Here is a 26193-nt window from a genome sequence, read left to right as displayed (position 1 = left end):
GTCTATCCTGTTTTTGAGATAGAAACACTGTGTCAACCGAAACCGAAAAGATACGCCGACCAAACAAATCGCTATTCTGATTTGGCAAATGTGTTCGCTGCCCAAAACCAATATCGATTACATCCGAATAGGCCTGAATAACGAGGTTTTCCGAAAAAAATTCCTTTATCCCTTTTCAGGTGAGAAAGGTTTGTTAGTATCTCTGCTTACAGTGTGAAACGTTTTCACCGAACTGACCTTATTCCCTCAGGTTATTTCCAAAGCCGTGTGCGCCCGATAAGCGGCTTACACAATCTATTTTCCTTTTATTTTCCGAAGCGTGGAAATCCATTGAACTTTCTACGTCGGAGCATTAAAAATAAAAACCACAGGAAACTCAGCCTTGCCAGACCAAAAAGTATGCATCATAAATTCATAAACTAGGCTGTGTCGTATATACGTTCTATTAAAACAAAAATGATCTAATCCATTGCCCGCCAAAATTACATGAAAGAAAACTATAAAAAGTTTATAATAACATAATTTAAATGTGTTTTGTGAGAACAAAAGATGTTATAAGCTGCGGTCAGCAATACTTGAGTTTTATCGCAATAGCAAATGGCAAGACTAAACATTGCCCCTACAATGAGTAATAATTTGAGAATCGAAGCCGGGACGCGGGTGAATCACTTCTCACAGTTATTACTACGAGAACACGAATGTTTATCGAATGAAAAACAATTTGTATTTAAACTTCCGTTTCCTTGTGCTTTATTTTTTCAGCGTTGAATAGTGTTATTGTTAGGTCTGTAATGCCAGGAACGCTTCGTGATGGAATGGCCTGAGGTCTCACGTCGTTGTTTCAAACTCGTGACTTTGGGTACCTTCGAATAGGATCGAATGAGAGATTGTGAAATTATTTAATAGGTATAGGTTATTGATAGTCTCCATGATATACCTATGCAACTTATTTCTAGATTGCCCACCACGTTTACGAAAAGGCATACACACGAGTAAGCTTATTTCCAAAACCGCTCAAAGATACTGAATTTATTCATAATTTTTTCAACGTGATATCCAAAACATTCAGTTTTTCACCTTTCATAACTTCATACATTTAAACATCAGAAGGTTCTTTACCATAAAAAAAATCCTCGCACATTAAAATCACGCCATTAGCTTTAAGAATCTCCCAAAAAATCCCATAGTAGTGGTGCAAAAGTGTGAGTAAGTATTTTCTCGCGATAACCCGCCACTGTTCGAGCTATTTATACCGCGGTGCGTCTGTCGAAGCTCTTAGCCGAACGATGATAGGACCAAGTGTTCTTACGAAACGTTCAGTGAATAATTGCATGTTTTATGTACACATGATATATTAGGAACGGGAGAAAAATACAGCAGCCGTTTTTAGGGGGATTTTTGAGAGATAAGTGATGAAAATGGGCGCGATAATCTCTTAGTAGGAAGATATTTAGCGTATGTTTTTTGGATGCGTTGGTACACTATTCTAATTTCCATTCCATAAGATGGCCCCCTAATAGTGCCCCTATCATCGATATATATCGAAGAAGATTCTCATATCAAGAGAATATCTCTTGATATGAGAATCTTCAGTTATTTAAGTGCTAGAATATCTGTACTTACGGTCGGCACTCATGTTGGCTTTTCAGCTTTATTAATTAACTTCAATTCACTAACATTTTATATGATGTATGTTTCCTACGTATACCTATAGATTCGTAATTTCCTATCCACATTTCATCAATAATGTTTCATAAATGTCGATATCATGACCGAGCGGTTTCATATGGGCGGCACAATATCGATTTGCTAGTATAAATAGGAACTCCATGGTGGTAACCTTATGAAAGGTAATAGAGTACCTTTACCATAGCTAAACATATATAGAAGCCATTTCCATCCGTATATGTATAGGAGATTTTTTCTTTTGGAGCATAGAAAACATATTTGATACTCGTAAAAGAAAAACTAATTTGAAAGAAGAATCAAGAAAAGCTTCAGTATCAAGAAAATTGATTGGCTGGAAAAAATAGTCAAAACCACAAAACAAAAGAAGAAACAATAAAGAAAGAAAGAAACACATGATAAACAAAAACATATCTTGAAAGTATGTATGCAGATCACTTGAGTGAAACCACAGAGAAGCCTTATAGAAGTTGTGGTTTTTGAGCAAATTAAGGACAACACTACATTTAATATAATCCTTACTAATACTTATTATGAATGCAAAAGTAACTTCGTTGGGCTTTCACGCCAGAACTATTGAACCGATTAATTTTATTGGAACACAGTCTAGAGTCTGAGAAAGGACACAGGCTACTTTTTATCTAGTTGCGAAAAGTTATCCCACATATAACAGCTAGTAACACATACTCATAGAATGTAGTCTATATTAAATATGAACTATTAACAATATCAATAAAGATAACCCTTACTAGAACATAACAAGAACGACGAAGGTTCATTCACATTTATCGACTTTACGACAACGCGAGCGCACCGTTCGGCTGAAATTCGTGCTCATGCATAAATACTCCTTAGCTTTTCAAACAACTGTGTAATCAAAATTTCAACAGAAACTCGGTTGAATTTTAATGAAGACTATAATGATTAGGTTTCGAAGACTTTGAACAACTTTGTTCAGCAAAATTTATGATCGTTGAAGTTGTTTTAACCTGTAGTATCTAAGTTTATGTAAAGCAGTTAAGAATTTGTTGATATTTGTGCGATTCACTATATATAAGTCTGTATATATATAAGTGTGTATATATATAGGTCTGTATATCAGTCATCATTTCTTTTTTTAATACATTCTTCGTAAATTATTATTTCAAAATTTCTTTAACTTTTTCCTTCCTTTATTTGTTTTCCTCTTTCAGTGCCAATAAATTATAGCACAAATATGCCATAGCGTGTGGTAGATTTATGAGTCCATCCCTTACAACCCCTTACTGATTAGGGTAACTATAAATCTCCTGTAGAGTGTTTCCGTAACACCAATAAAGAACTTTGTTATATTATTTCTATCGTACGGCCAAAATAGTGGGAATTTTGGCACAATTTTCCCAAAAAAATGGCACAGCCTGATGATAGTAAGAAATGTGCACTCATTTAATTTTAACAAGCTTCCGCCCGGGGCTTCGCCCGCGTAGAGTTCGGTTATATTCGCGTTTCCAAGACAATTCTTCAAAAGTCCGGGATAAAAACTATCCTATGTTCTTTCTGAAGGTCAACTCTATCTTTGTACCAAATTTTATTAAAATCTATTCAGTGGTTTAGACGTGAAAGCGTAACAGACACAGACAGAGTTACTTTCACATTTATAATGTTAGTATTGATTAGTAGGGATTTGTACTAGTATTGTGTACCTACTATTTGCTACATGTATGCTGTCGTGTTCCAAGCTAATTTCATAGCAGCACTAATTCCGTGCTTCAAACATTCCTAGCTAGCCTGGTGACCTCATTCCGCCTGCATAACGAAGCAAACATCAAAGTGACGAGCGACTGGTCGTTATACACAGACGGACGGCCCCAACCTTGTCACGAGTGTTAACGTCCAAGTGTCGGTTATCCGATGGTTATGTTTATCGGAGTTCGTGTTACTGATAGTTAACTTGGAGCACTTAATTACCGGACACGCTATGAGCACAAATCTGTTTGAAAAAGGCTGCCAATTTATGCACGGAGAGCAAGACAATGCAACAAATAGTGAAGATCAAGTGAATAAATAAAAGTAAAATCAAGTGATAGTGAAGCTCACTCAAGCATTTTCAAATCATCATTACATTACGCACGCACACGACAAAATTGACAAACGCAAGCATTTCAAAGCACGTATTGTATGACCGAGACAGTCTCCTACCCTAGGCAAAGGGGAAGATATACCTACCTCAATAGTTGACGTCTCCAGTTGGTTGCATATTCTAAGGTGGGAAGGCGTGGTGTACTTACAGTAGCGATACACGTAGGTATCGAATTCGGCAGTTAGTAACGTAACATGTTGTTACAATAAAAAAGAAAAAAATCTACGTAAATAAATATTATTTTTTCTGTAATTCGACCGGTGAAAGATAAAGGGGTTAAATAAAAAATATGTGTTCGTGTATTCGAGTTTCAAAGGGTGAGTAATGACTTGTTTGCACCCGCGGCTTCCCCTCACGGTTTGGCGCGTAACTTTGTGGGTTTACCTACCTACGCTATTTTTGTATAGCTGTACGTACCTACCTATACATATATGTATTACAGTATTCTGTCTAAAACGTTGCTGACTTTATTCTATCCGTATTGATTTTAATTCTGTACACAAAAAAAGAGTCTAGATATCATACACCCACAAAAACTTTAATGCTTTTAATAAGCTCCACCTACGTAGAAGCACAAATATCACTCTAATTGACGTTCTATCTATGTATAGTATGGAATGGACTATTAATTGATCAGCCCTCTTTAGAGATAAGTGCTTCTGTAGTTATTTATTTATTACAGCAGTATCCCGCCTTTTGCGTATTCGGATTTAAAATGGCTTTCCTCCTGTCGAAATCGGACCAGTAGATACCTAGATCCTGAGATTAGCGCGTTCAACCAACTAACTAATTCTCTTGTTTTAAAACTAAAACCCATAGCTAAGTTCCTTTCAAAGATACTACACTACACTCACAAAAAAATAGGCTAACTTCGTCAACTTTCCTCACCTATCACCACCACCCGTATTTTAAAACAAAACAAACTCAAAGCTAGCCCATATTGCGTGCAATGTGTCGTGTTTCACGTGACGAGACATCGGCCGGTGTCAGACACATGCAGCTGTGGATGCACGGGGCACGTGCGCGGAAGACCGCACTAAACTGATTTAACTTGCCATGTTGAGGGAGAATGTAGAAGGTTTAGTAAGAAAATATCATCAATAAGTAAATATATTGTGCTATTACATAGGAAAAGTAAATTGTAGCTTAATGAGTCCGGATAAAAGTTTAATTCATCTAAAAAAACTAATAAATCTAAAACCTACAGTCTGTATTAAGAAACAGTGTTTTTGCGGAAATTAATAATTTTCTAGCATATTTTTTTTGTAGACTTATTGAGATTATGTAGCTGTATAGTTATCGGCACGGATTTTGAGCCCTGACCTTCACCTGCGCAGAAGCGATTTATTAGTTTATTGCCTTATGTGTATAGTGCGCAAAGCGATCCCCACTCTTCCGCCGAGAGCCCAATATCCGTGCCGGTAACTATATCTACTGAACTGATTTTGAATTCATTGACCAAAAGAACGCCACGTTGTTTATGAGTGTTAGGCTATTTAGGTGCAAGAAGTAGCGACCTTGCGACGCAGGTGAAACCGCAACAAATAGATAACTTTTATTAGCATCTAATTAAAGATTAATAAATGCAGAAACATTAATAAAGTCTGCTTGAACTTTGACACCGATAACTCAAATTCATTCATGAATATTTACTATGTTATTCGCATGTTGTTAACCTTCTGTAGTTGTGTTGTCATAGATGCACAACGTGCGCAGATGCGGTGAGCCCGCGACTTGAGTTGCACTGGCGTCTGGTTTATGCGTTTTACGATCTCTTATGATCCGAGTATGTTTACTCACAGGATGCAAAAACTTCGCGGTTTTATGTAGCATGTCTGCACCAAACTAATCTTTTTAAATTTTAATAGTGTAGGTAACCATCTACGGATGTTATGTTTTGCTAATTTATTTTTATTTTGATTAATACATTTTTACACGATTAATGATGCTCGCGGAATTTCCGCGTTAGCCCATTTTAATTAAAATACTACAAATGAGCAATTATACTAATGAAGACTATTTAGGTATTTAACTGGTTTCACGATAAGGCATATTTAATTCAACAAAATAATAAATCTGTCCAAATAAATGTTCATGTACAAAGTGATTAATTTATAAAGGGGAAATTAACGGACGCCATTTTCGGGTGCCGGCAATTAATTTTATAAGGGACGACAATAATATTAAATCACATTTTTATTAACATCAACAATGCGACGTGAAACTCGATTCGATTAAAAAATAAATCGATTTTAATGAATTCAATGCGTTTCATAAAAAATGTTGCGGAAAAAATATGCCAAGTTATCGAGTGTTCAAATAGTTAACATATTTGTTACTTGGTAATCGATTCGGTATTCGATTCATTCTATTTTTGTTATTCGTCAATCGAGTCGTGAATGTTTCCTATTTCCTCGATATCGTGATGTTTACCACCTTTTTACTATGTTGAGAGTTTTTTCGGCTGATAGAAACTTCTTGCTTACATTCCTGCGACAAGTGTCTGAAGTTTTAATTTATTTTTTATTAAAAAAAAAACCATCAGCCCTTCCGTAAAGAATAGTGAATCGATTGACACGCACAGTGGTAAACATTTTAATCGATTGGGAGTAACTACACTAATGTAAAGTTCTCATTGTTGCCAATTCATTAACCTTTTACAATTCGTTCGTAATAAAACAAATAGGACATTGTAGACTGGCCTAGTTGAGGTAGCTAGAATCAATTAGGCGCCGCTCATTGAGGTTACACTGATATTTGCCGTGTTTTAATAAATCATACCAGTTAACGAGTCATCGTCCAATTCTAGACATAGCTTAGGCTAATGAATATTGTACACAACGATATCTGGTTATCCTCTGCACTTAGTCAGGCCTGCACCCTTTTTAAGAGCCAGGGCCCAAGTATAGCGAAGCTCTATTGCATAGACTTAGGCACAGTTCTCGTAAAATAATTTTGCAGCTACGAAATTAGGCATTTGATCATCCTCCGAGCCTTTTTCCCAAACTATGTTGGGGTCGGCTTCCAGTTTAACCGGATTCAGCTGAGTACCAGTGCTTTACAAGAAGCGACTGCCTATCTGACCTCCTCAACCCAGTTACCCGGGCAACCCGATACCCCTTGGTTAGACTGGTGTCAGACTTACTGGCTTCTGACTACCCGTAACGACTGCCAAGGATGTTCAATGACAGCCGGGACCTACAGTTTAACGTGCCATCCGAAACACAGTCATTGGTGTCTAAGATATACTAAGAAAGTACATACAAACTTAGAAAAGTTGCATTGGTACTTGCCTGACCTGGAATCGAACCCGCGCCCTCATACTCGAGAGGTCGGTTCTTTGCCCACTAGGCCACCACGACTTTTCATTTGATATGTTGACTATTTGTACAATTGGGCTATTGTGAAGTCACCAGTATCTAACTATCTAACTTCGAATCGGCAAAGTTAGGTATTTGAAGAGAATTTTAAGTTCTTTTTTTTTTATTCATAGCATTAGCATTTTACGGAAACACGTTAGAGAATATTCATTGGCTACCGACACCAATGGTTACAGACATACAAATCGTTTTTCTTTAATTGCCTGCTTTGATTTGCGTGGCATACATTACTGTCACCGGTGATTGTCACTCACTCGTCACTATTTGTCGCTTTTTAACACTGGAACTTTCTCATGTTTCAGGCATAAATGGTAACACTTCTACAAAGATGAACTATAGAAGGTGGTGAGGCCTTCCAAATGTGATCTCCTTATAAAATGATAAAGACCTCATTATCATCTACATAAGTTTGGCCATATGCCAATGTTCAGACGCTCATGAAATCCAGGCTATCCGTTAAGTGTTATTCAGGAGATACTTGAACAAGATCGCACATTACCATGTATACGTTTTGAGTGACTCGCAAAAATTTTCGTTTGTAAAACAAAACCTTTTTTTACAAGCTGTCCAGTCGTAACTAAAAAGTAGGTCATAGCTAAAACGGAAAAAATGCAAAATGCACTTAATACATAATTAAGCATATTAACTAGGTTTGTCCACTAAATCATGAACATAATACATAGTGTCAGCACTGTATTTACGTTTTCAGCGAGCTCAATAGGTATTTATTTTTTGTGCTCAATACTTTTTGCACGCGACAAAAATACTGCGGCCATGAAAAAAAAAGTCAAGAGTCAATGAACTTGATGGTCGTGTATAATCTGTGGTATAGTCTGGTAGTTAAATACAGTAAGGAGTATCTAATTAAATTGCATTGTCGTTGCAATTATAACACGTAGTTATCTGTTTTGTTTGAATATTAATGAACTTTACGAAGAACGTCTTGTTTATTCATCGGTTCTTTATTGTTTACGGGTTAAGCAAAAAAAAAATTATATTTTCGAAAATCTTTATTTGCTCTTGAATTTAAAACAAATGAATGATGATAATCTGTGTCCAAAAGCTATGAATCTCAGGAAAATGAAAAATTATTTCCAATCGTCATGAATCAAGATTTTCTGAAAACCCCTTGTTTACATATTCACTTCCATCGATTTTCCTAGATAACACTACTCAGTTTTTACCAGAATATTACTATAATGTAATTTTATTGCGAGAGGTATATATCTATGTAGTTTCGACCTTTCAGGCAAAGTTCATTTAAGCTCGATTTTTCACGAGAACCGATTGTTGAATAAATTCAATAAAACTCGAATGAATCGCATTCCCAGAAGGCGGTCTGTAAACAAGGCCTGTAATGTCATTGCCAGAAATAGTTTCACACACATTGCTTGACTAATACTGTTTCATAATAATATTTTGATAGTTTCTAGTAGGTGTTTACTATGATAGTAGGCTGTAGGGATCATTCAATGAAGATACGATGTTACGTGTATTTTTGTGATGTTTACTGAATCTAAAATCCGCAAGGCCGTATTTAAAATTGGAATGTGAAACGGATTTCTTTTGTTTTATAGGTTTCAGAGTATTTGTGATGTTTTTCGTTTTGTAGTTTTTGTTAAGCTCATTCATGTGCCTAGTTAATGGCATCTGCAGCACCATAGAGTACCTATCTAAGTATACGGCCTTAGAGACTACGAAATATTTTCATGACGTCAAATATTTTGTTTAAAAGCGAATGTTTGCATTTTCTACGACATTATAAATGTTATTTTAATGTGTCAACATTAAAATAAGCGATCTCATATTTTCTCTTACAATAATCTGGGTATTTCTCTTCCTTATTATATTATCAGTATTCCTGCTAAATTCAAACTCATTTGTTTCAGCCATATTACTGAAGAAGTATTGTAGACAGATATTATATCTTAGTAATAAAAATACATCTAATAGGCTTTGTGAGTCACTCAGTAAACTCCTATAATCGTGTCTCAGTAATAATAGTGTTATGGCCGACATTACGAACATCGCCACATCTGCTATTAATATTTTAATGTTCGTATAAATGGATCTATATTAATGAACTCGGATTCCTTATTTAATTGTATTTTATTTCTGAGTAGATCTTATTTTGTTTTTGTTTTCACTATTAATTATTTATAAAGGCCACACAATACTCCAACCATAATGATGAGCCTGAAGGAAGCCATCTAAGCAATAGTCAATTTTGTTCCAAATAAATATGCTGCACAGACACATAGCTAACATCACACTGGCCTTAATACGACTTTGAACTGTGCAAAATTATCGAATTCATAACTCGTCGAAAAATAACGAATGATCATAATTCACATAAATATGAATAAAAATTGACCGCCTTTCGGTGTTACTGAATCTTAGAACAGTACACAGACCATTTTCACAGTCCTAATAGCCTGACGTTTCTGTTTCAGAGTTCTTCAAGAGGCTACTGAAGCAGTCTCGGGAGGAATTCCACATGATGTTCAAGAGAACGTACGGCATGATCTACGAACAACACTCCTATGTCTTCGAACAACTGTTTGAACAACTAGAAAGGTAAGAAATTAGTTGTAATTTAAATTAAATTAGCGTCTTTTCACATCAAAAATACAGCACCCCGAAAAGCCCTTTTTCACCACTTCCTAGTATTTCGGCATTGACATATATGACGCTGTTATTAATGCTTCTAAGAACCAGAAACAAATGACGGATAAAATATGAATGAACCCTAAGCTCTGATGAAAACAAATATGGCTCAACATTACCAAGAAATTGGTGTTAACCAAACAGGCGTAGGTAGATCTTAATACCACATAATGGCCAGACTTGTAGTCTCACACCCTCACTTTTAATGACATCACCAATATAAGTGTTGAAGATGATATGACGTCATAAGCCATGAACACATAAACAGTCGAGATATAGAATCGACAACCTCGTTGACGCAATGGTCACCATGTAGGACTGCCGAACTTATGGTCCCGGGTTCGATTCCCGGTACGTTAAACATTTGTTTGATGAGCTTGCTTGTTGGCTGTGGTCTGGGTGTTATAATATGAATTTGTAAGTATGTAAACACAACTTATCATGGGGCTAACCGACCGTGTGAAGGTGTCGCGATATTTATTAAAAAAATAATAATCTTGAATTAAAACAATTGAATATATATTTCGTAATTTGTTACTGGAAAACCCGACAGTAGAACTGTAGTAAGATAGAATATGAGTGCTATTTCTCTCATTATAAATTCAACAAGCACTCGTGCTCTCGTATATTTCCAACATTAAGCAAATGAATGCTTCGGAGCCGGCGCTGCAGTTACTCTGAAATTACAATTCTTGGAAGCAAATATTATTAAGATTGGTCAAGGTACTAAATACAAAGATTCAACGACACGAATAACGGTTCGGAAAATTATTCAAAACAGTCTTTAGGGAAAGCGGGTTGCCCGGGGTTGTGAAGGTCTGATAGGCAGTCACTCCCTGTGGCACACAGGTGCTCTGCTGTACCTACTTACGTAGCTGACCTCAACATGGGAAATGACTAGGTTTAGCTCACAATCATCATCCTCCGAGCCTTTTCCCAATCATTTTGGGGTCGGCTTCCAGTCTAACCGGATCCAGCTGAGTACCAGTGCTGTACAAGAAGCGACTGCCTATCTGACCTCCACAACCCAGTAACCAGGGCAACCCGATACCCCTTGGTTAGGCTGGTGTCAGACTTTCTGGCTTCTGACTACCCGTAACGACTGCCAAGGATGTTCACTGACAGCCGGGACCTACAGTTTAACGTGCCATCCGAAACACAGTCAATGGTGTCTAAGATATACTTAGAAAGTACATACAAACTTAGAAAAGTTGCATTGGTACTTGCCTGACCTGGTAGGTTTAGCTCACAAAATAAAATTAAATGCCTTAATCTTATTTGTGTTTAGCAAAAGTTATTCTAAACAAGATAAAAAGAAAATGAAAGGATTACAAAGTATTAAAAGATTAAATTCCGGATTAAACTGTTGAAATCTGAAGAAATTTATGCAAATCCCGACGGAACGCCTGCTAAATTGTCTTCGGTGTAGCCTTTTTGTTGTTAAAAGAAAATTTAGAATTTATCAACCGCTTAGTTCCGGAGAAAAGGAAATTATGAACTACTTTATGGGTGTTGTTTGTAATTTAGAACTTTAGGTTCCTTCATAAAATATCCTAGATTTACTGACTTTACTCGGAACAGTTTTTATCGTTCTAAGTTCATTAACTTCAACGGCAGCTAATTCAATGCCAAGATCGTCATTTGTTTTTGCATTCGAAAACAATGAATTCTTAAGGTTCATTGTCACCATGGACTTCAAAAAAAGAACTTATATTCTCTTGCGTTGCACCAGCAACTGCTCTAGAACCCAGCTCATCAGTCTCACTAAAACCTTTATGATCATCAGAACTTTCTAGACCAACTTAATCCCTACCTTCATGCTAAACTTCTGAACTGTTATTAAAACCTCCTTGGTTTGCAGGTATTACACGCGTGGCGACACCAACTTCGATGAAATGATGGACGGCTTCTTCAGCATACTCTACAACAAGATGTTCACAGTACTCAACTCGCAGTATGAGTTTGATGAGAAGTAAGTACTTTTCTACTACTAAAACTTAAAAGACAGTTTCCACAGGGACTGGCCACAAATAGCGACCGATAGGAAAAGATAGATGGCTATGGGGGAGGCCTTTGCCCAGCAGTGGGACAACATAGGCTAATAAAAACATTCATCTGATTTCCCTTTAGGAATTTCCAAACGCAAAATTTTGACATACATGTGACCTAAGCTGTACCTAAGTAAGGAAAAAGGCCATGCAATATTAGAGGAGTAAAAAAATCTTAATATAAGGCTTGAAAAAAAAAACAAAGATCCCGACGAATTAAGAACCTCCTCCTTTTTGGGAAGTCAGTTAATAATTAGGTAGTATATCAGTAGTTGACAGGCCAGCCGCTATGAAGATTGATGACAAGAAGTACAAATGACGTCACTGTAAGTGCAATAAACTGTTTCAATCAAGACAATAAGGTTTAATTGAGGATTTCGGAGAAAAACACTATGCGGTTATAAGTAACACTCTTGATACAAATATCAAAGGAAGATGCTTAAAAGAAGGAAAATTACAACATGTCTAAATCTGAGAACTACTTCACGCACTCGGATCAAAAAAATTGTTTGTATTTTGTTCTTTTGCACCAATTCTTCCATTGAGCGTGAGGAAGTGTCAAACATGCTCAGAAATTTTCGCCTTTATAAGTAGCCACAAAAATACAGAAAGGTGATCATCATACCATCATCATAATCGTCCCACTGCTGGGCAAAGGCTTCCCCATTTCGTCTCCACACCTCTCGATCCTTAGATTGCTCCCACCAGTCAGGGTTGTAGGCGTCCAGATCGTCACGCCACCTCTTCCGGGGCCTACCCCGTCTGCGGTAGCCATCCTGTGGCCGTCATCATATAAGCAGTCCAAAATACTAAAAACAAAACACTGCAGCTTATTATGAATGAAATTCCTCACACTATCTCTTTGCTCTTCCGTATCTACTGTCCTGGCTACTGACGCAAATACCAATAAATATTAAATTATACATACTGAGACAATTATTGTGTATAGTCGTCAATAGTCACTCATTCATTGCAATCAACGGCGCTGATTCTTACTTAATATGGTTGGTCAAAATGTGACACAGTGTCATTAGTATTATGTCTAGACTTATGAATACTTTATTCACGATGTGTGTCACATATTGTATCTTTGTATAGTTCAGTTTTATTAAGATTTTATGTAGATTCTGTTGAATCAAGTGTATGGTTGTCTGTGTTTGAATAGCTTGCTTTTCATGGTTTGTAGGTTACGATATGAATTGTTTAAATATTATTATCGTTCTGCGATGCTCTGGTTTGATTTGGATGTGCTAGAATAAGTTTAACTTCTTTATTATTTCGATCATCGTAGTGTTCTTTGGCTTTATAACGTACATTCTTATGGAATATTTCAATACTTTCATCAGAACACTGAGCACTGGCATTATATGCATTTACATATAGGTGCGTTCTTTGTTGCTCACAAATGTAGCGTGTTAACATAACCACATTCTCAGACTCTGGATCTTGCAGACTCCACTCAAGAACAGCTTACTTATTAAACTTACGAGATAGCCTATCTATTCAAGCCAATAACCAAACAGTGTTGCAGATCACCTATTAAACTTCCACCACATACACACAGAGACAAACACTACTGCACTCTGCTTCGCATTAAAAGTTCTGAAGCTCTGATACCAAGCACTGTGTCGCTCAGCAGGAAAACACTCCCATTGTTTATAAAGACGCCTCAATAAACCACTTTGGCAGACAGTTTTAGTGTTATGAACACGTAAACAAACGATTAGGAGCAATAATAGGTCATCAAGTGTTTGTAATAGAGCTTAAAGTGGCGTGAAACGCATCACGATATCGCTGTGAAGGGCTACCGGCATGTTTATGAGTTACAATCGAGTTATTAATGTTATTGCGTTTGAAGTGCTAAGTTGAGTGGTGACGGGTGGACAAAGGTTGTATATGACTTTTTGATTGGCATTAGGCGAATTGAGAGCTTCAATTTCGTTACAGGGACACTACATTAGTGTCAATTTTTTTGAATCATTGCACCTATGCCTTACGTAGAAGTAAAAGGTGTCACCTAAACAATGTTAACGCTCTTGCCGTCTGCCCACTCTTCAAAAACAACAAAAAGTTTATTGTTCCTAATTCAACACAATTACTCATTTCCCTCAATCTGTGCAGAATTCTGCTAAACTTCTCGAGATTAGCCCGAACACACATCCCGTCGGAAATGTTGTGTGCCTAAAGTTAGGCTGACCTAATACTGCTTTATCCTGGAATTTGCGCTAGACTGCGTTAGCGGCACAATGTATGAAGTTTATACGAGTATTACGTGTGAAAACGCAGTGAACATCACCCTCGGTATTTAGTGAGGAGGAAGTTAAATTGTAGATGCTTTTTATATGCCTTTCACAGCTATTTTCTTTTGCTTTGTTCTAGTAAAACATTGTTACAAATTAATTCGCGTTTTTTAGAGGCACAAATGTCTCATATATAAAGTTTCGTTAAAGGCCTTTAGTTTCTAGGAATTTACGCAAAAAAGTTGCCAAATTCTCAGACGGATAATTTACGAAATAAAAATTCGCACTCACTAGCAATACGAATTTGGGCATCATCATATTTCATCACATTTTCGCAGCGGCCTGTCGAATTCAAATTACCTCATACTCTTAAGCCGATAGGCAACAAATAATTATTAATAGCTGGTCAATAAATAAACGTGTCCCATGACATAATATGATATTTCAATTATTGCAAACGATCAAATCTTTTGTTGTTCACGAATGACGTAAGTCGACAATCATTTTGAAGCTTCACGCCCTAAAGCAGTGGTTCTTAACCGGTGGTCCGCGGACCACTGGTGGTCCCTGGAGGCATTCCAAGTGGTCCGCGAAGCATTGCTTGGCGACGTTGCTAATCTAACTTTGTTTTTAACGACTTATCTACGCGAGCAGGGGTTTTCGCATGGACGTATAAAAGATATCCATCTTACTTGGCCAACAGAAAAAAAAATATGTTTGGGCTACATTTTACGTAATTTTGGCTTTGAGTCTTAAAAAATAATTAAAATTTCGCGCTCGCTTCGGTCGCGTATTCAAAAACTGTGTGCCTTTATTATTAACCGACTTCAAAAAAGGAGGTTCTCAATTCGACCGTATTTTTTTTTTTTTTTTTTTTTTTTTTGTATGTTTGTTACGCGATTACTCCGCCAGTTATTAATCGATTTTGATGATTCTTTTTTTGTTTGATAGGATATACTCCCGAGGTGGTCCCATAGTCATCAGGTCAGGATCTGATGATGGAAACCCTGAGAAATCGAGGGCAACCTTCGAAAGTTGTAGGCATACATAGGGTAAAAACTTGACACTCAGGTGTACGCCTAAAAGCACTATTCAACTGTGAAGATTTGGAGCTGACCTGATGATGGAGACCAGAGAGGGTCGAGGGAACTCGACAACTGAATATGTAAACTACCTCGTGTTTGGGCTTAAATTATTTGTATTGACAAGACCTTTGCAACAGTGAAGGTTTGGAGCTGACCTGATGATGGAGACCAGAGAAAGTAAGTCGAGGGAACTCGACAACTGAATATGTAAAATACCTCGTATTTGGACTTATATTCTTTGTATTGATGAGAACTTCTCACTTGTATGGATAGTGACAACTATTCGTATCACTGAAAAGCTTTAAATAAAAAACTTTTTTACAAAAAAATTAAACCGACTTCCCAAAACACTAAAAAGCAAAAAAAAACTATTTTTAGGTGCATCGGCCTAGAAGTCGGTGGCAAAATTAACTTAGTAACATCCATTAGACACCGACTTCTAGGCCGATGCACCTAAAAATAGTTTTTTTTTGCTTTTTAGTGTTTTGGGAAGTCGGTTTAATTTTTTTGTAAAAAAGTTTTTTTTGCATTTGTCAACAAACAATAAGTTAAGTACGTTTGGGCCACATTTTACGTAATGTTTGGTTTGAATCCGAAAAAAATTTCGCGCTCGCTTCGCTCGCGCATTTGGAAACTAAATACATGGGTATAGCAGTAGGTACTTGCGTTTTGTAAATGCAATGTTTAGTTTGTAAATGAAAAATTTAGTTAAAGCTATAAATACGTACGTGGGTTTTCGGCGCTTCTGATTTTGTTAAAAACAAGCATAGAAATCTGTTGGATGCCACTGCCGACATGCGTTTAGTTTTGAGCAGTACTGAACCAAGAATTCAGAAATTAGTAAAGAGAATGCAGTCACAAAAATCTCATTAAAATCTTTAAATTTTTGTTTTTTGCTAAATAATAAAGAAATGAGTGCTAATTACAAAGTGTGCTCGTATTCTTTATCAAAGAACCCTCAATTTAGGTAAACCAATGGGGTGCAAGGCCCCGGCAAGACAAACTTTTGGTAAAGTGGTCCCTCATGCCAAAAAGGTTAAGAACCACTGCCCTAAAGGAATGGGCTGTGAGTTGTGAACGCCATATTTCATTGTAGGCATACATCGCGTTTAGCTAAGGTTATAATAGTCAAGTGCTCTGTCCATTGATTGCTGTGACAAATCATTGTAGAGAATTTCAAACGAAGGCACGCTTGTCACTATTAATAATACCAAAATGTCGGCTTTCTCACTAAACTCATACACTATTTATATCCTTATCTACTACTTGATGTAATAAAAATCTGACTAATTTATTCTTAAGTCTGAAAAACATCTAGTCAACGTCATAAAAATAATGTAATTAAGATAACACAGAAATCTGTATTTTTGAATGTCAGTCTTACACACTTATTTCATTGGATTCTAGTTTTTTGAGGAAATAATTATTACCATAATAAAACTATCACGGAGAACTAGTACTTTACAAAAGCTACAGACTCGATTTACCAAAACATCGAATCTTTTTAAACCAATAATGGTTCGGTGTTAAGTTCACTGATTTAGGTACATTGTCCTAACCCCAATTTTTCATTGCAGGTACCTAAAATGTGTGAACGAGCACATGCGCGACATTCAACCATTTGAAGACGTGCCCAACAAACTATCAGTGCAACTGCGCAGAGCCGTGGTAGCTACCAGAACCTTCCACAAGGCCCTGCGAGCTGGTGCTGATGTCGTCAGAAACATGATGCAGGTTGGTACAACTATTTGACAACTTCTAAATTCAAACTAAGAGTTCTACGACCTTCTAGATTCTAGAACATTTTCGCAACCCCAGATTGCTAGGCGTATATCCCTAAACATGTGTTGTACGCCGGATGGTGGTCTCCACTCCTGCCTATGAATAAATATGAATGCAAACTAATAACTATTCCGCCTACTAAGCATGAATAATGTAATAGGTTATGGTAGCGAAACTCCGTTTAAGACCTTTTTGTATACAATAAGACATTTAGCTCTCCATGTGGCTATGATTCATGCAACACCCGGAAGAGATACAAACAACGCATAAATCAACGATTATCTAACATCTTTTCAGCAAATATGGTGATCAGTTTCTATTCTCTAAGGTCCAAAAAGGTCCTCAGCCATCGCCATAGATAATTGGACATCATATTAAGTATATCGGTGATTGCCGCGACAATTCTGGCTCTAGTCACCGACATTGCCAAATTGTGGGCACGTTTTAATTTGTCCAATGTCAAGCGTGCTATTACGATGCAAATATACGCTAATCAATGCGAATATAAATTCTGTTTGGCTCCTGACCTTCAACTTGTCTGAGGCACTGGGTATCATTTTAGAAAATGAGTCATTATCCACGCGAGTCATTTGTCGTGCATTGATCCTGGCGCCATAAGTGATACCGGCCGAGGCCTTGGCATTATTAATTGTTATTATCTCGGTTTTCTTTGATTTATTTTTATTTGTTTCACTTGTTGCCTTTTAACGATGTTATTTAATTGGCACAATGGCAATAATCATCGAGTTTATTCGTATGTATGCTTCGTTTGTTAGATCAACGAACTTGAGAGATAACGCGGCACTGTTGCGAACACTTATTCTCAACGCCCACTTTATCTAACGTCCAATTCTATTTCGCAATATGAACTTTGATTAGGCACATCAAACCTCTTTGATGTTGTTTAATTTATTGCCTACCCACATTACAATGAAGACCTTTGGTAATTATAAATGGAATGGAACCCATTATTCAACGCACAACACATTACTCTTTTTTTCTGGCGTCGCGATTTAATGTCGTAGTGTCATGGCTCACGGCAGTTACAGAGTTAGAAGTCATTTCAATTTAAAATAAGTTAATAATACATGTTTTTCCGTTGCACAGGTGGAAATAACAAACGAATGCGTGACAGCGTGGGCTCGACTGCGGTACTGCGGCAGCTGCGCCGGCCACCAGCCGCCGGCCTGCACGCGGTACTGCCACAACGTCATCCGCGGCTGTCTGCCCGCGCACGCAGACCTTGGTGACCAGTGGGATGCCTATGTCGGTGAGTAAACAAACGAGACGAAGATTGTCTTGATTAAACAGTGCAAACACAAGAATGATTGTTGGACTTCTAAATTGGGATGTTTATCTAAAATGGTTCTAAATTTATCTTTATTTTATTTCAGACGCCGTAGACAAAGTGGCCGACCGTCTGCTCGGTCCATTCAACATAGCTATGGTAGTCGAACCTATAGACATCAAGATATCCGAAGCCATCATGAGCTTCCAAGAGCACAACCGGGAGATCTCACAGAAGATATTTACGGGGTGCGGTAAGCCCGTGCTGGGGGGAGGGGGCGGGGCAGGACCATTCTTTGCCCCTGGTGGCAAGACTCGTCGCTCTGTCCGCGCCATCCCAGACTTTGACTGGCCCCAAAAAGTCGATGACGTTGACGACTTCGAGATCGAAGCTTCGTTCGAAAGCTTATTAAACGAAGATCCTTCTATAGCAAGTTTGCGGACCCCTGAAGGTATCCGTAAGGCTACAGAAGATATGGCTGAACAGGCTAAACTGAGAGAGAGGTTCTTGCAGTACATGAAAGGGAATATAGACCTGCAAGAGTATGAGGAGCATGAGAGGAAGCGCCGTGACGCGGAGCCGGAGCCCGCAGCCGCCAGCGCTATGGACATTGACTTCAAGTCGTATGACTTCGATGAGAAGAAAGGACCTAAGAAGAAGAAGCCTTCAATGAAAAGCGAAGAGAGTCGCGGTAAGTGTGCAAATATTTTGATACCTTCATAGTGTGTCCGAAACAAGTCACTTCCCTTTACAGAATTTCCTATTGGTATTTTATACGATACGATTATATACGCCAGCCCTGTTTGCCTTTTTAACTTTGCCTGTTTGCCTTTTAAGTTATTGGATTTTATTATATAATTTTTTTTATTGTACTTACCTCTCCCTCTCCCAAAGGCTCCGACTGGGGCGGTCCGGCACTAGAGAAGCTGGTGCGCGAGACGCGAGTACGCATGCGCAACACGCGGCGCTACTGGAACCACCTCCCCGCGCTGCTCTGTACCACCACGTCTGTCACCAGCGCGCCTTGCTTCAATGGCTCTGATGTTGCTAGGTGAGACGAGTTTATTCGTTAGTAACACTTTGTAAATAAGGTATTGAATCTAGTTAATCCTATTATAAACCTATTATGGTAGCTAAAGAGGATTTAAAAATGACTTTGCTATCTAATGTCGCTATAGCTTGGCGCCCAACGTGGGACACCAACTTTGACATCTAACGGCCAGTTTCTTCATCAAAAGTAAAAGTCAAAGTAATGTTTAAAGTAAAAGTAACGGTCAAATTCGTTTTTTCAAGGCTAAAGTGACAGCAAAACTAATAGAAAAAATGAATTTGACCGTTACTTTTACTTTATACATTACTTTGACTTTTACTTTGGCTTTTACTTTTGATGAAGAAACTGGCTGTAAGTCTGTCAAAAGTCAAATCTAACAATAAAATGACAGATTATAATTTTATGCTAACTCATTTGGAACATTATTTTCTTACCTCAACATGTATAAATTCGTGCCCAAATTAAAATTCTTTATTGCCAACAAGGTAGGTATAAAAGGATCTTATAGTTAGGTACGTTCTTAGAACTTAGTTGCCTGTTAAGGTATTGCAATTTATTACCATAAATTATAATTAAAATTTGGTCCCTATATTAACCCAACATGCGACAATTTTTTCTTACTTCAACATATATTTCGAATTGGCGCCCAACGTGGGACCGTAAAAACAGCAATTTTGTGATACTTATCCCCATTTTTATTCTAGCTACACACTAAACGCCGCCAGCGAAGGCACAGCAGGGCTAGCCAGCAACCCTGAAGTGCGCGGCACCGCCAGTCCTTTAGCGACGGCCAGCGTGGCCACACAGGCTGACTCGCTGCGAACACTTACTGCTAGGCTAAAGGATGCTTATAATGGGGTTGAGGTGCAGTGGCTTGATACTGATCAGAAAGGTAAGCTCGAATTTCTATTTTTGCTTCATACTGTTTTTCGGATATTAAGAAGCCAGTTAAAGGTAGAATGAATAAGATGGATGATGAAAAGAAAGTGTCTTACAGTGTCAATTAAAAGAGTATAATGGGGGATTTCAGACCGTGTGTAAGTAAGATTGCGACTAGGACTTAAGTTTCTCATGCGACTGTCTCGGTGATTGAATGTATAAAATATGAAATCGCCAACAAAATAATAAGTACATCAACAATACATAATATCCAGAAACAGCTCACTCTCTCTAAGCAAACATTATAATTTTGTACATTACACTGTAATCACATTTGACCGAAACGAGGCACAATTTCCAACAAACAAGGGATTAAACTAAATTCCCCAAAAGCTTACCTTTTAATCAAAGATCCTCTACAACAGTGGTTCTTAACCGGTGGTCCGCGGACCACTGGTGGTCCCTGGAGGCATTCCAAGTGGTCCGCGAAGCATTGCTTGGCGACGTTGCTAATCTAACTTTGTTTTTAACGACTTATCTACGCGAGCAGGGGTTTTCGCATGGACGTATAAAAGATATCCATCTTACTTGTCCAACAGAAAAAAAAATATGTTTGGGCTACATTTTACGTAATTTTGGCTTTGAGTCTTAAAAAATAATTAAAATTTCGCGCTCGCTTCGGTCGCGTATTCAAAAACTGTGTGCCTTTATTATTGCATTTGTCAACAAACAATAAGTTAAGTACGTTTGGGCCACATTTTACGTAATGTTTGGTTTGAATCCGAAAAAAATTTCGCGCTCGCTTCGCTCGCGCATTTGGAAACTAAATACATGGGTATAGCAGTAGGTACTTGCGTTTTGTAAATGCAATGTTTAGTTTGTAAATGAAAAATTTAGTTAAAGCTATAAATACGTACGTGGGTTTTCGGCGCTTCTGATTTTGTTAAAAACAAGCATAGAAATCTGTTGGATGCCACTGCCGACATGCGTTTAGTTTTGAGCAGTACTGAACCAAGAATTCAGAAATTAGTAAAGAGAATGCAGTCACAAAAATCTCATTAAAATCTTTAAATTTTTGTTTTTTGCTAAATAATAAAGAAATGAGTGCTAATTACAAAGTGTGCTCGTATTCTTTATCAAACAACCCTCAATTTAGGTAAACCAATGGGGTGCAAGGCCCCGGCAAGACAAACTTTTGGTAAAGTGGTCCCTCATGCCAAAAAGGTTAAGAACCACTGCTCTACAACTTCACTCACCCTTCTCTTCTCCCACAGACCTACAAGTAGCGAGTTCATACGGTCGCGAAGTGCTGGAAGACGTGGAGTCAGGGTCCGGCTCCGGAGACTGGGGCACCAGCGACGGACTGCCCACTGATGATGAGGATCTTAACGGTTATGATACAGGTATGGAAAAGTTTGGGATTATTTTGATGGATAGGGCCATAGTTGTTTTAACTTGTCTTGAATATTTTTCGGTATAATCTTGACCAAAAACTGATCAGGTCCAAAACACTTTAACAAAAGGAAATTGAGACAAATGATGATAAATTAAAGTCTCTTATATTTTTGACTCACTGAGTAAACATTTAAATAAAACACTTTTCACTTCAGTAACAAACTTCTGTGCCAGTTCACATCGAAGAATATTAAGCCGGTTCCAATAATAAAAAAAAACATTTTGTGTCACATACCGACAGTACATTAACAATAATTTCAATAATTAATTCCACAGCAGGCTCAGGCGACAGCGCACCAGAAGACGAAGACCAAACGGAACGCGAACCCGAAGTACCGCCACGACCTGTCGTCACCGAGCCGCCCTTCGTGCCCAGCATCGTCGACACTCCCGGCACTAACAACGTCAATGTTCGTACTCGCATACTCACCGAGCCCGACACAGCCGGCCTGCCCAACACAGACACTGGTACTGTCGTCATAGCCGACAATGCCGACAACGCCGACGTAACCGAGCCCGAGACGCCAAGGTCTCAAGACATCCCGCCCGTCCGGGAACAACCCGTCGCCGGAGCAGCAGACAGCCCGTCACTACAGAAGGCACTGTTCACGTACGCCTTACCCGTCGTCTGCGCTTGGTTCGGCACCATCGTCACCGATCTATTCTAAATTCGAATTTCTCAGATTTTTATTGAGGTTTTAGTCGGTTTTCGTGAGGTTTCCTACGGACGTTGTTATCATGTATAGAAATCGTTTGGTTTGTATATAGCCTAGTCAGTGAGCGACGGCCGTGAACATGTGTAGGCACTACTGTGATATAATGTGGACAGGTTATACTTGAGATGGAATAGCACGCAGGGAACGAACAATGACTTTTAACAAATTTATACACAGTGCATTGTGTAGTGAATTAATTTATTATTCTATATTTTTTTTTTTCAAATAAAAATATTCAGTTTCACCCTTATTCGAAGTGAACGACAATAAATGGGGAGTATTTTTTTATTCTGGCAATTAAATATGGCATTATATTTTTTAATTTAGCAAAAATGGAAATCAGCCAAATTATGTATTTATTAAATGATCTTTTTTCGTGTAAATATTGTGTAAATTATAACGAGGTAGATAGTGAATGTATGTTTTATAATACGAGTAAGAATGTTTGTACTATGCCGTATAGTCTGTGGATTGGCGCCAAAACGTAACTCTATACGTAATGCAAACAAATTAATAATAGCTGGAAAAACTACAATATAAATGTATAACTACTTAACAAAGTACTAAATAAAATAACTTATGATTCATATCATTAAACAGATGTAATTTTGTCACGAAACCACAGACTAACGCGAACTTAAAGAAACATGTCTAAAATGTACATAAACTTAGTCATAATTATTCTAAAGTAAGTTTATAGACTGATTTGCTTTCAATTTATATTTTTACATGCAAATTATAATATTATTATTTCATTCGGACTAAGATAACTACTAATCATTTAACCGACTGATATAATGATAATTTGAATATTTCATTTTTTATATTATAATTATTATATAATAATATTTTTGTTAAAATATTTATCTTCAATTTTGGCTTCAGCTTTACTTTGCTAAGTATAGAATTTAATTTGCAATTTATGTCGCAAGCAATGTTAAAAATTAGGCAAATTGTTAAACGGCCAATAGATTGCAAATTGAAATATTTTTTACGCGTTAGATAAGTCACCAGTGTATAATAATCTAAGTGTTATTTCTTTTTATACGTAATGTGGCGTCGTATATGTAGATATGTCATATAAGTCGCAGCTGATAAAAAAAATACAATTTTTGTAGTTAAAAACCAACGAATTGGTGATTCGTTTCGAGTTGTTCGTAAACTAAAAATGTTATAACTGTCGACATTGACAAGAATCTAAGTCATGTGTATACTGAATCTGTTTGGTACATGTTAGTAAATAAATAAGACGGCTGCGACAAATAAACGCACAATTATTTTTAATATTTGAACAAGCAGAGGAAGGTCTTGTGTAATAAATAGAGAGTGTACAATTTTTACACGTTTTCATCTAATTTGAAATAATAAATCATATTTTTAAAATTAGATTTGTTTTTGATTTTGTGATCTTGACTTATACCTTCCTTTGTGCTTTTTGAAGTAAAACTTCAACTAAATCATTCATTCGATATATCAATAATTTCATTGACTATTAGGTTTAAAAATGGTTTGCATTTCCCAACATAAAAAATAAACTATTTTGTACAAGTCAAGAATCTTTTAAACCTTGAATTTCGAAAAAAAAACAACATTTATCATTTTTATTTTTTGGACACAATATAACTTTTTTCTTTCTGAATTTTTAAGTACATAATTTATAACGAAACAACCTACTTACCGAGGGTTGAAGAAGAGAGTACGGGGACCAAACTGTAAGGTATCGCTATGTGCCATCTATTTAAGAATAATTTAGCGCACAAATGTACTACCACGCTTAACGGCCCGTGTTTTATTTCAATTTGTATGTTTGTATGTGTCGTACCCAATGCACTAGCAGTCCGAATATTTTGAATAGACTAAAGAAAGACAGCGTAAATACTGCCAAAATGTAGTCATATCTTCGTTCAAGTTCTAACACGGAACAGATAGGCAGGTTAAAACAAAAGAGGACAATATGTTCAAGTTAACTCGTAGTTTAATTGTGACTCAATAATATTATCGAATACCACGATGTTAGTATTTCAGCGAAGATATGCACTACATGTCATAACACTATAGGAATTAGCTCTATCTACCAAATGCAAGCGAACAAACCGAAAGCAATATGTTCCGCATTTAGTCTATTTAAAATATTGAACTGTACGTCATTTTAAGTAATGTAAATAATCATGTTTAACGGTAGTTAGAGATGTTAATTGTGGCATCTGCATCTCTGGTGGTTGGTCACACGCAGAATCAATAACCAATGTTAACATTTGCATATACACAGTGTTTTGCATACAAGTAGCACGCATGATACCGCTGTTACATAAAGGGCTTTATGAAAAAGAAACAAAATACACTTTCGCCTGTATGAACCACCAGTGAAGCGGACCGTACTAAATGTTGCTAGAAAGTTGTAGTTTTTTATACAGTGTCATGAATTATTGTGTAACAGGGTACCGATATGAATAATTGCATGTATCTATTGTACGTATAACGAACTCATTAAGGAGTACGATTTATTAATCACACAATATGAACGATGATTTCCGCAGACATGATTGGCCATGCGCGAAAACGAATGTCAATAAAAACTCGGCTAAAAACGACAGAATTTAATTTACGCGCTCAACGGATATGATTTATGACAAATACGTCATGAAAATTCAACGAAATCAATATGTTACGGTAAAAGTAAAAGTGACTTTACAGAGCATATTGTTTGTCTCAAGTTAATTGGTGGAACGAAACATGCGTTTATTGAATTTTCCTTCACTGCCAGTACTGTTCAATTGCATTTATCAACTGATAATTTTAAATGTCGCTCAAAAGTGGATGTTCCTTGTTTTACACGATTTGACTAATTGACTGCTACATAGCTGGGTGTCATGTATGTCTGCGGTTGTAGAAGTTTTAATTATCATATTGATTGAGTTCATTTGGTTAATAAGCTGCGGAAAATGCCTATAAATCGAAGTCCTAAATAGGAGTGGACAGCTGTTTCACCAACTTTTATGTAAAAGTGTATTTTCTTTGCAGTTTATTAATGAAATGGAAAATCTTTGCAGTTTTGTGTATTATAATCTGATGCTTATCGGACTTTTTGTATTGAACGATGGAAGATTGGTGCAAATGGTGCAAATCAATCAGGATAGTTTGCGAATTCGTCCTTCAATAAGCTAGCTTCTATTTTCAAAACGCATCCAATCCATCGAAATCACATTTCGCAATCTGTTCTCTTTGGTTTGAAAAAAAAAAGGAAAGTTGTCACACTTTTTTTGGGGAAAAAATAAAGTAGGAACATTGTTTTATTCTAACCATGCTGGTAACAAGTTGAGCACCACCTTATATTTTCCCATTAAAAGGGTGACTGTGCCGAAAATACGTAATGTGCGAGCGTGGCAACTTAGGTATTGTTTGAATTACGAATTAATTGTTTATACTAATTTTTAAAATAATCTGTATTTTCTCGAAATCTTAACAAAAATAATTCGATATATTTCGCTGTTTATCTGTAGAAGAACATTTATTTCTCTATATTTGCTTTTATACCTAATTTAGAAGACAATTTAATTATGTAATATTTTTCATACATGTGTAATCTTCAATCAATGGATAATATGGGAATTGACGTATTCAAGTAATATCTAAGTTGTTCGCGCTCAGTGATTGAATAGTAAAATGATAGGAGAGTGTTTGTAGACTAATTTTATAAAGATATATTATTGCGTAGATCTATAACGTGTACATAGAATAAAAATGATAACATGTGTAATGATGGTGGTTTTATTTCAATTAATCCCCTCCCACTTTTT

General features: G+C 36.9%; 1 protein-coding gene across 1 annotated transcript in view; it reads left to right on the top strand.

Moving 5' to 3' along the window:
• LOC124642958 (glypican-4) overlaps positions 1-26153 on the top strand; it is an 86224-nt gene extending 60071 nt beyond the window's left edge. Inside the window, exons 3-11 of the mRNA XM_047181766.1 lie at positions 9639-9762; positions 11714-11824; positions 16803-16959; positions 18115-18277; positions 18402-18986; positions 19190-19346; positions 20051-20238; positions 21500-21628; positions 21957-26153. Coding sequence (XP_047037722.1) covers positions 9639-9762; positions 11714-11824; positions 16803-16959; positions 18115-18277; positions 18402-18986; positions 19190-19346; positions 20051-20238; positions 21500-21628; positions 21957-22348 — 2006 coding nt within the window. The 3' untranslated portion in view covers positions 22349-26153. The remainder of the gene's footprint in view (positions 1-9638; positions 9763-11713; positions 11825-16802; positions 16960-18114; positions 18278-18401; positions 18987-19189; positions 19347-20050; positions 20239-21499; positions 21629-21956) is intronic.
• Positions 26154-26193: the final 40 nt, after the last annotated feature.

This window comes from Helicoverpa zea, chromosome 2 (genome assembly GCF_022581195.2).
Source record: "Helicoverpa zea isolate HzStark_Cry1AcR chromosome 2, ilHelZeax1.1, whole genome shotgun sequence".
Taxonomy (NCBI): Eukaryota; Metazoa; Arthropoda; class Insecta; order Lepidoptera; family Noctuidae; genus Helicoverpa; species Helicoverpa zea.
This window is presented reverse-complemented; position numbering and strand designations above follow the sequence as displayed.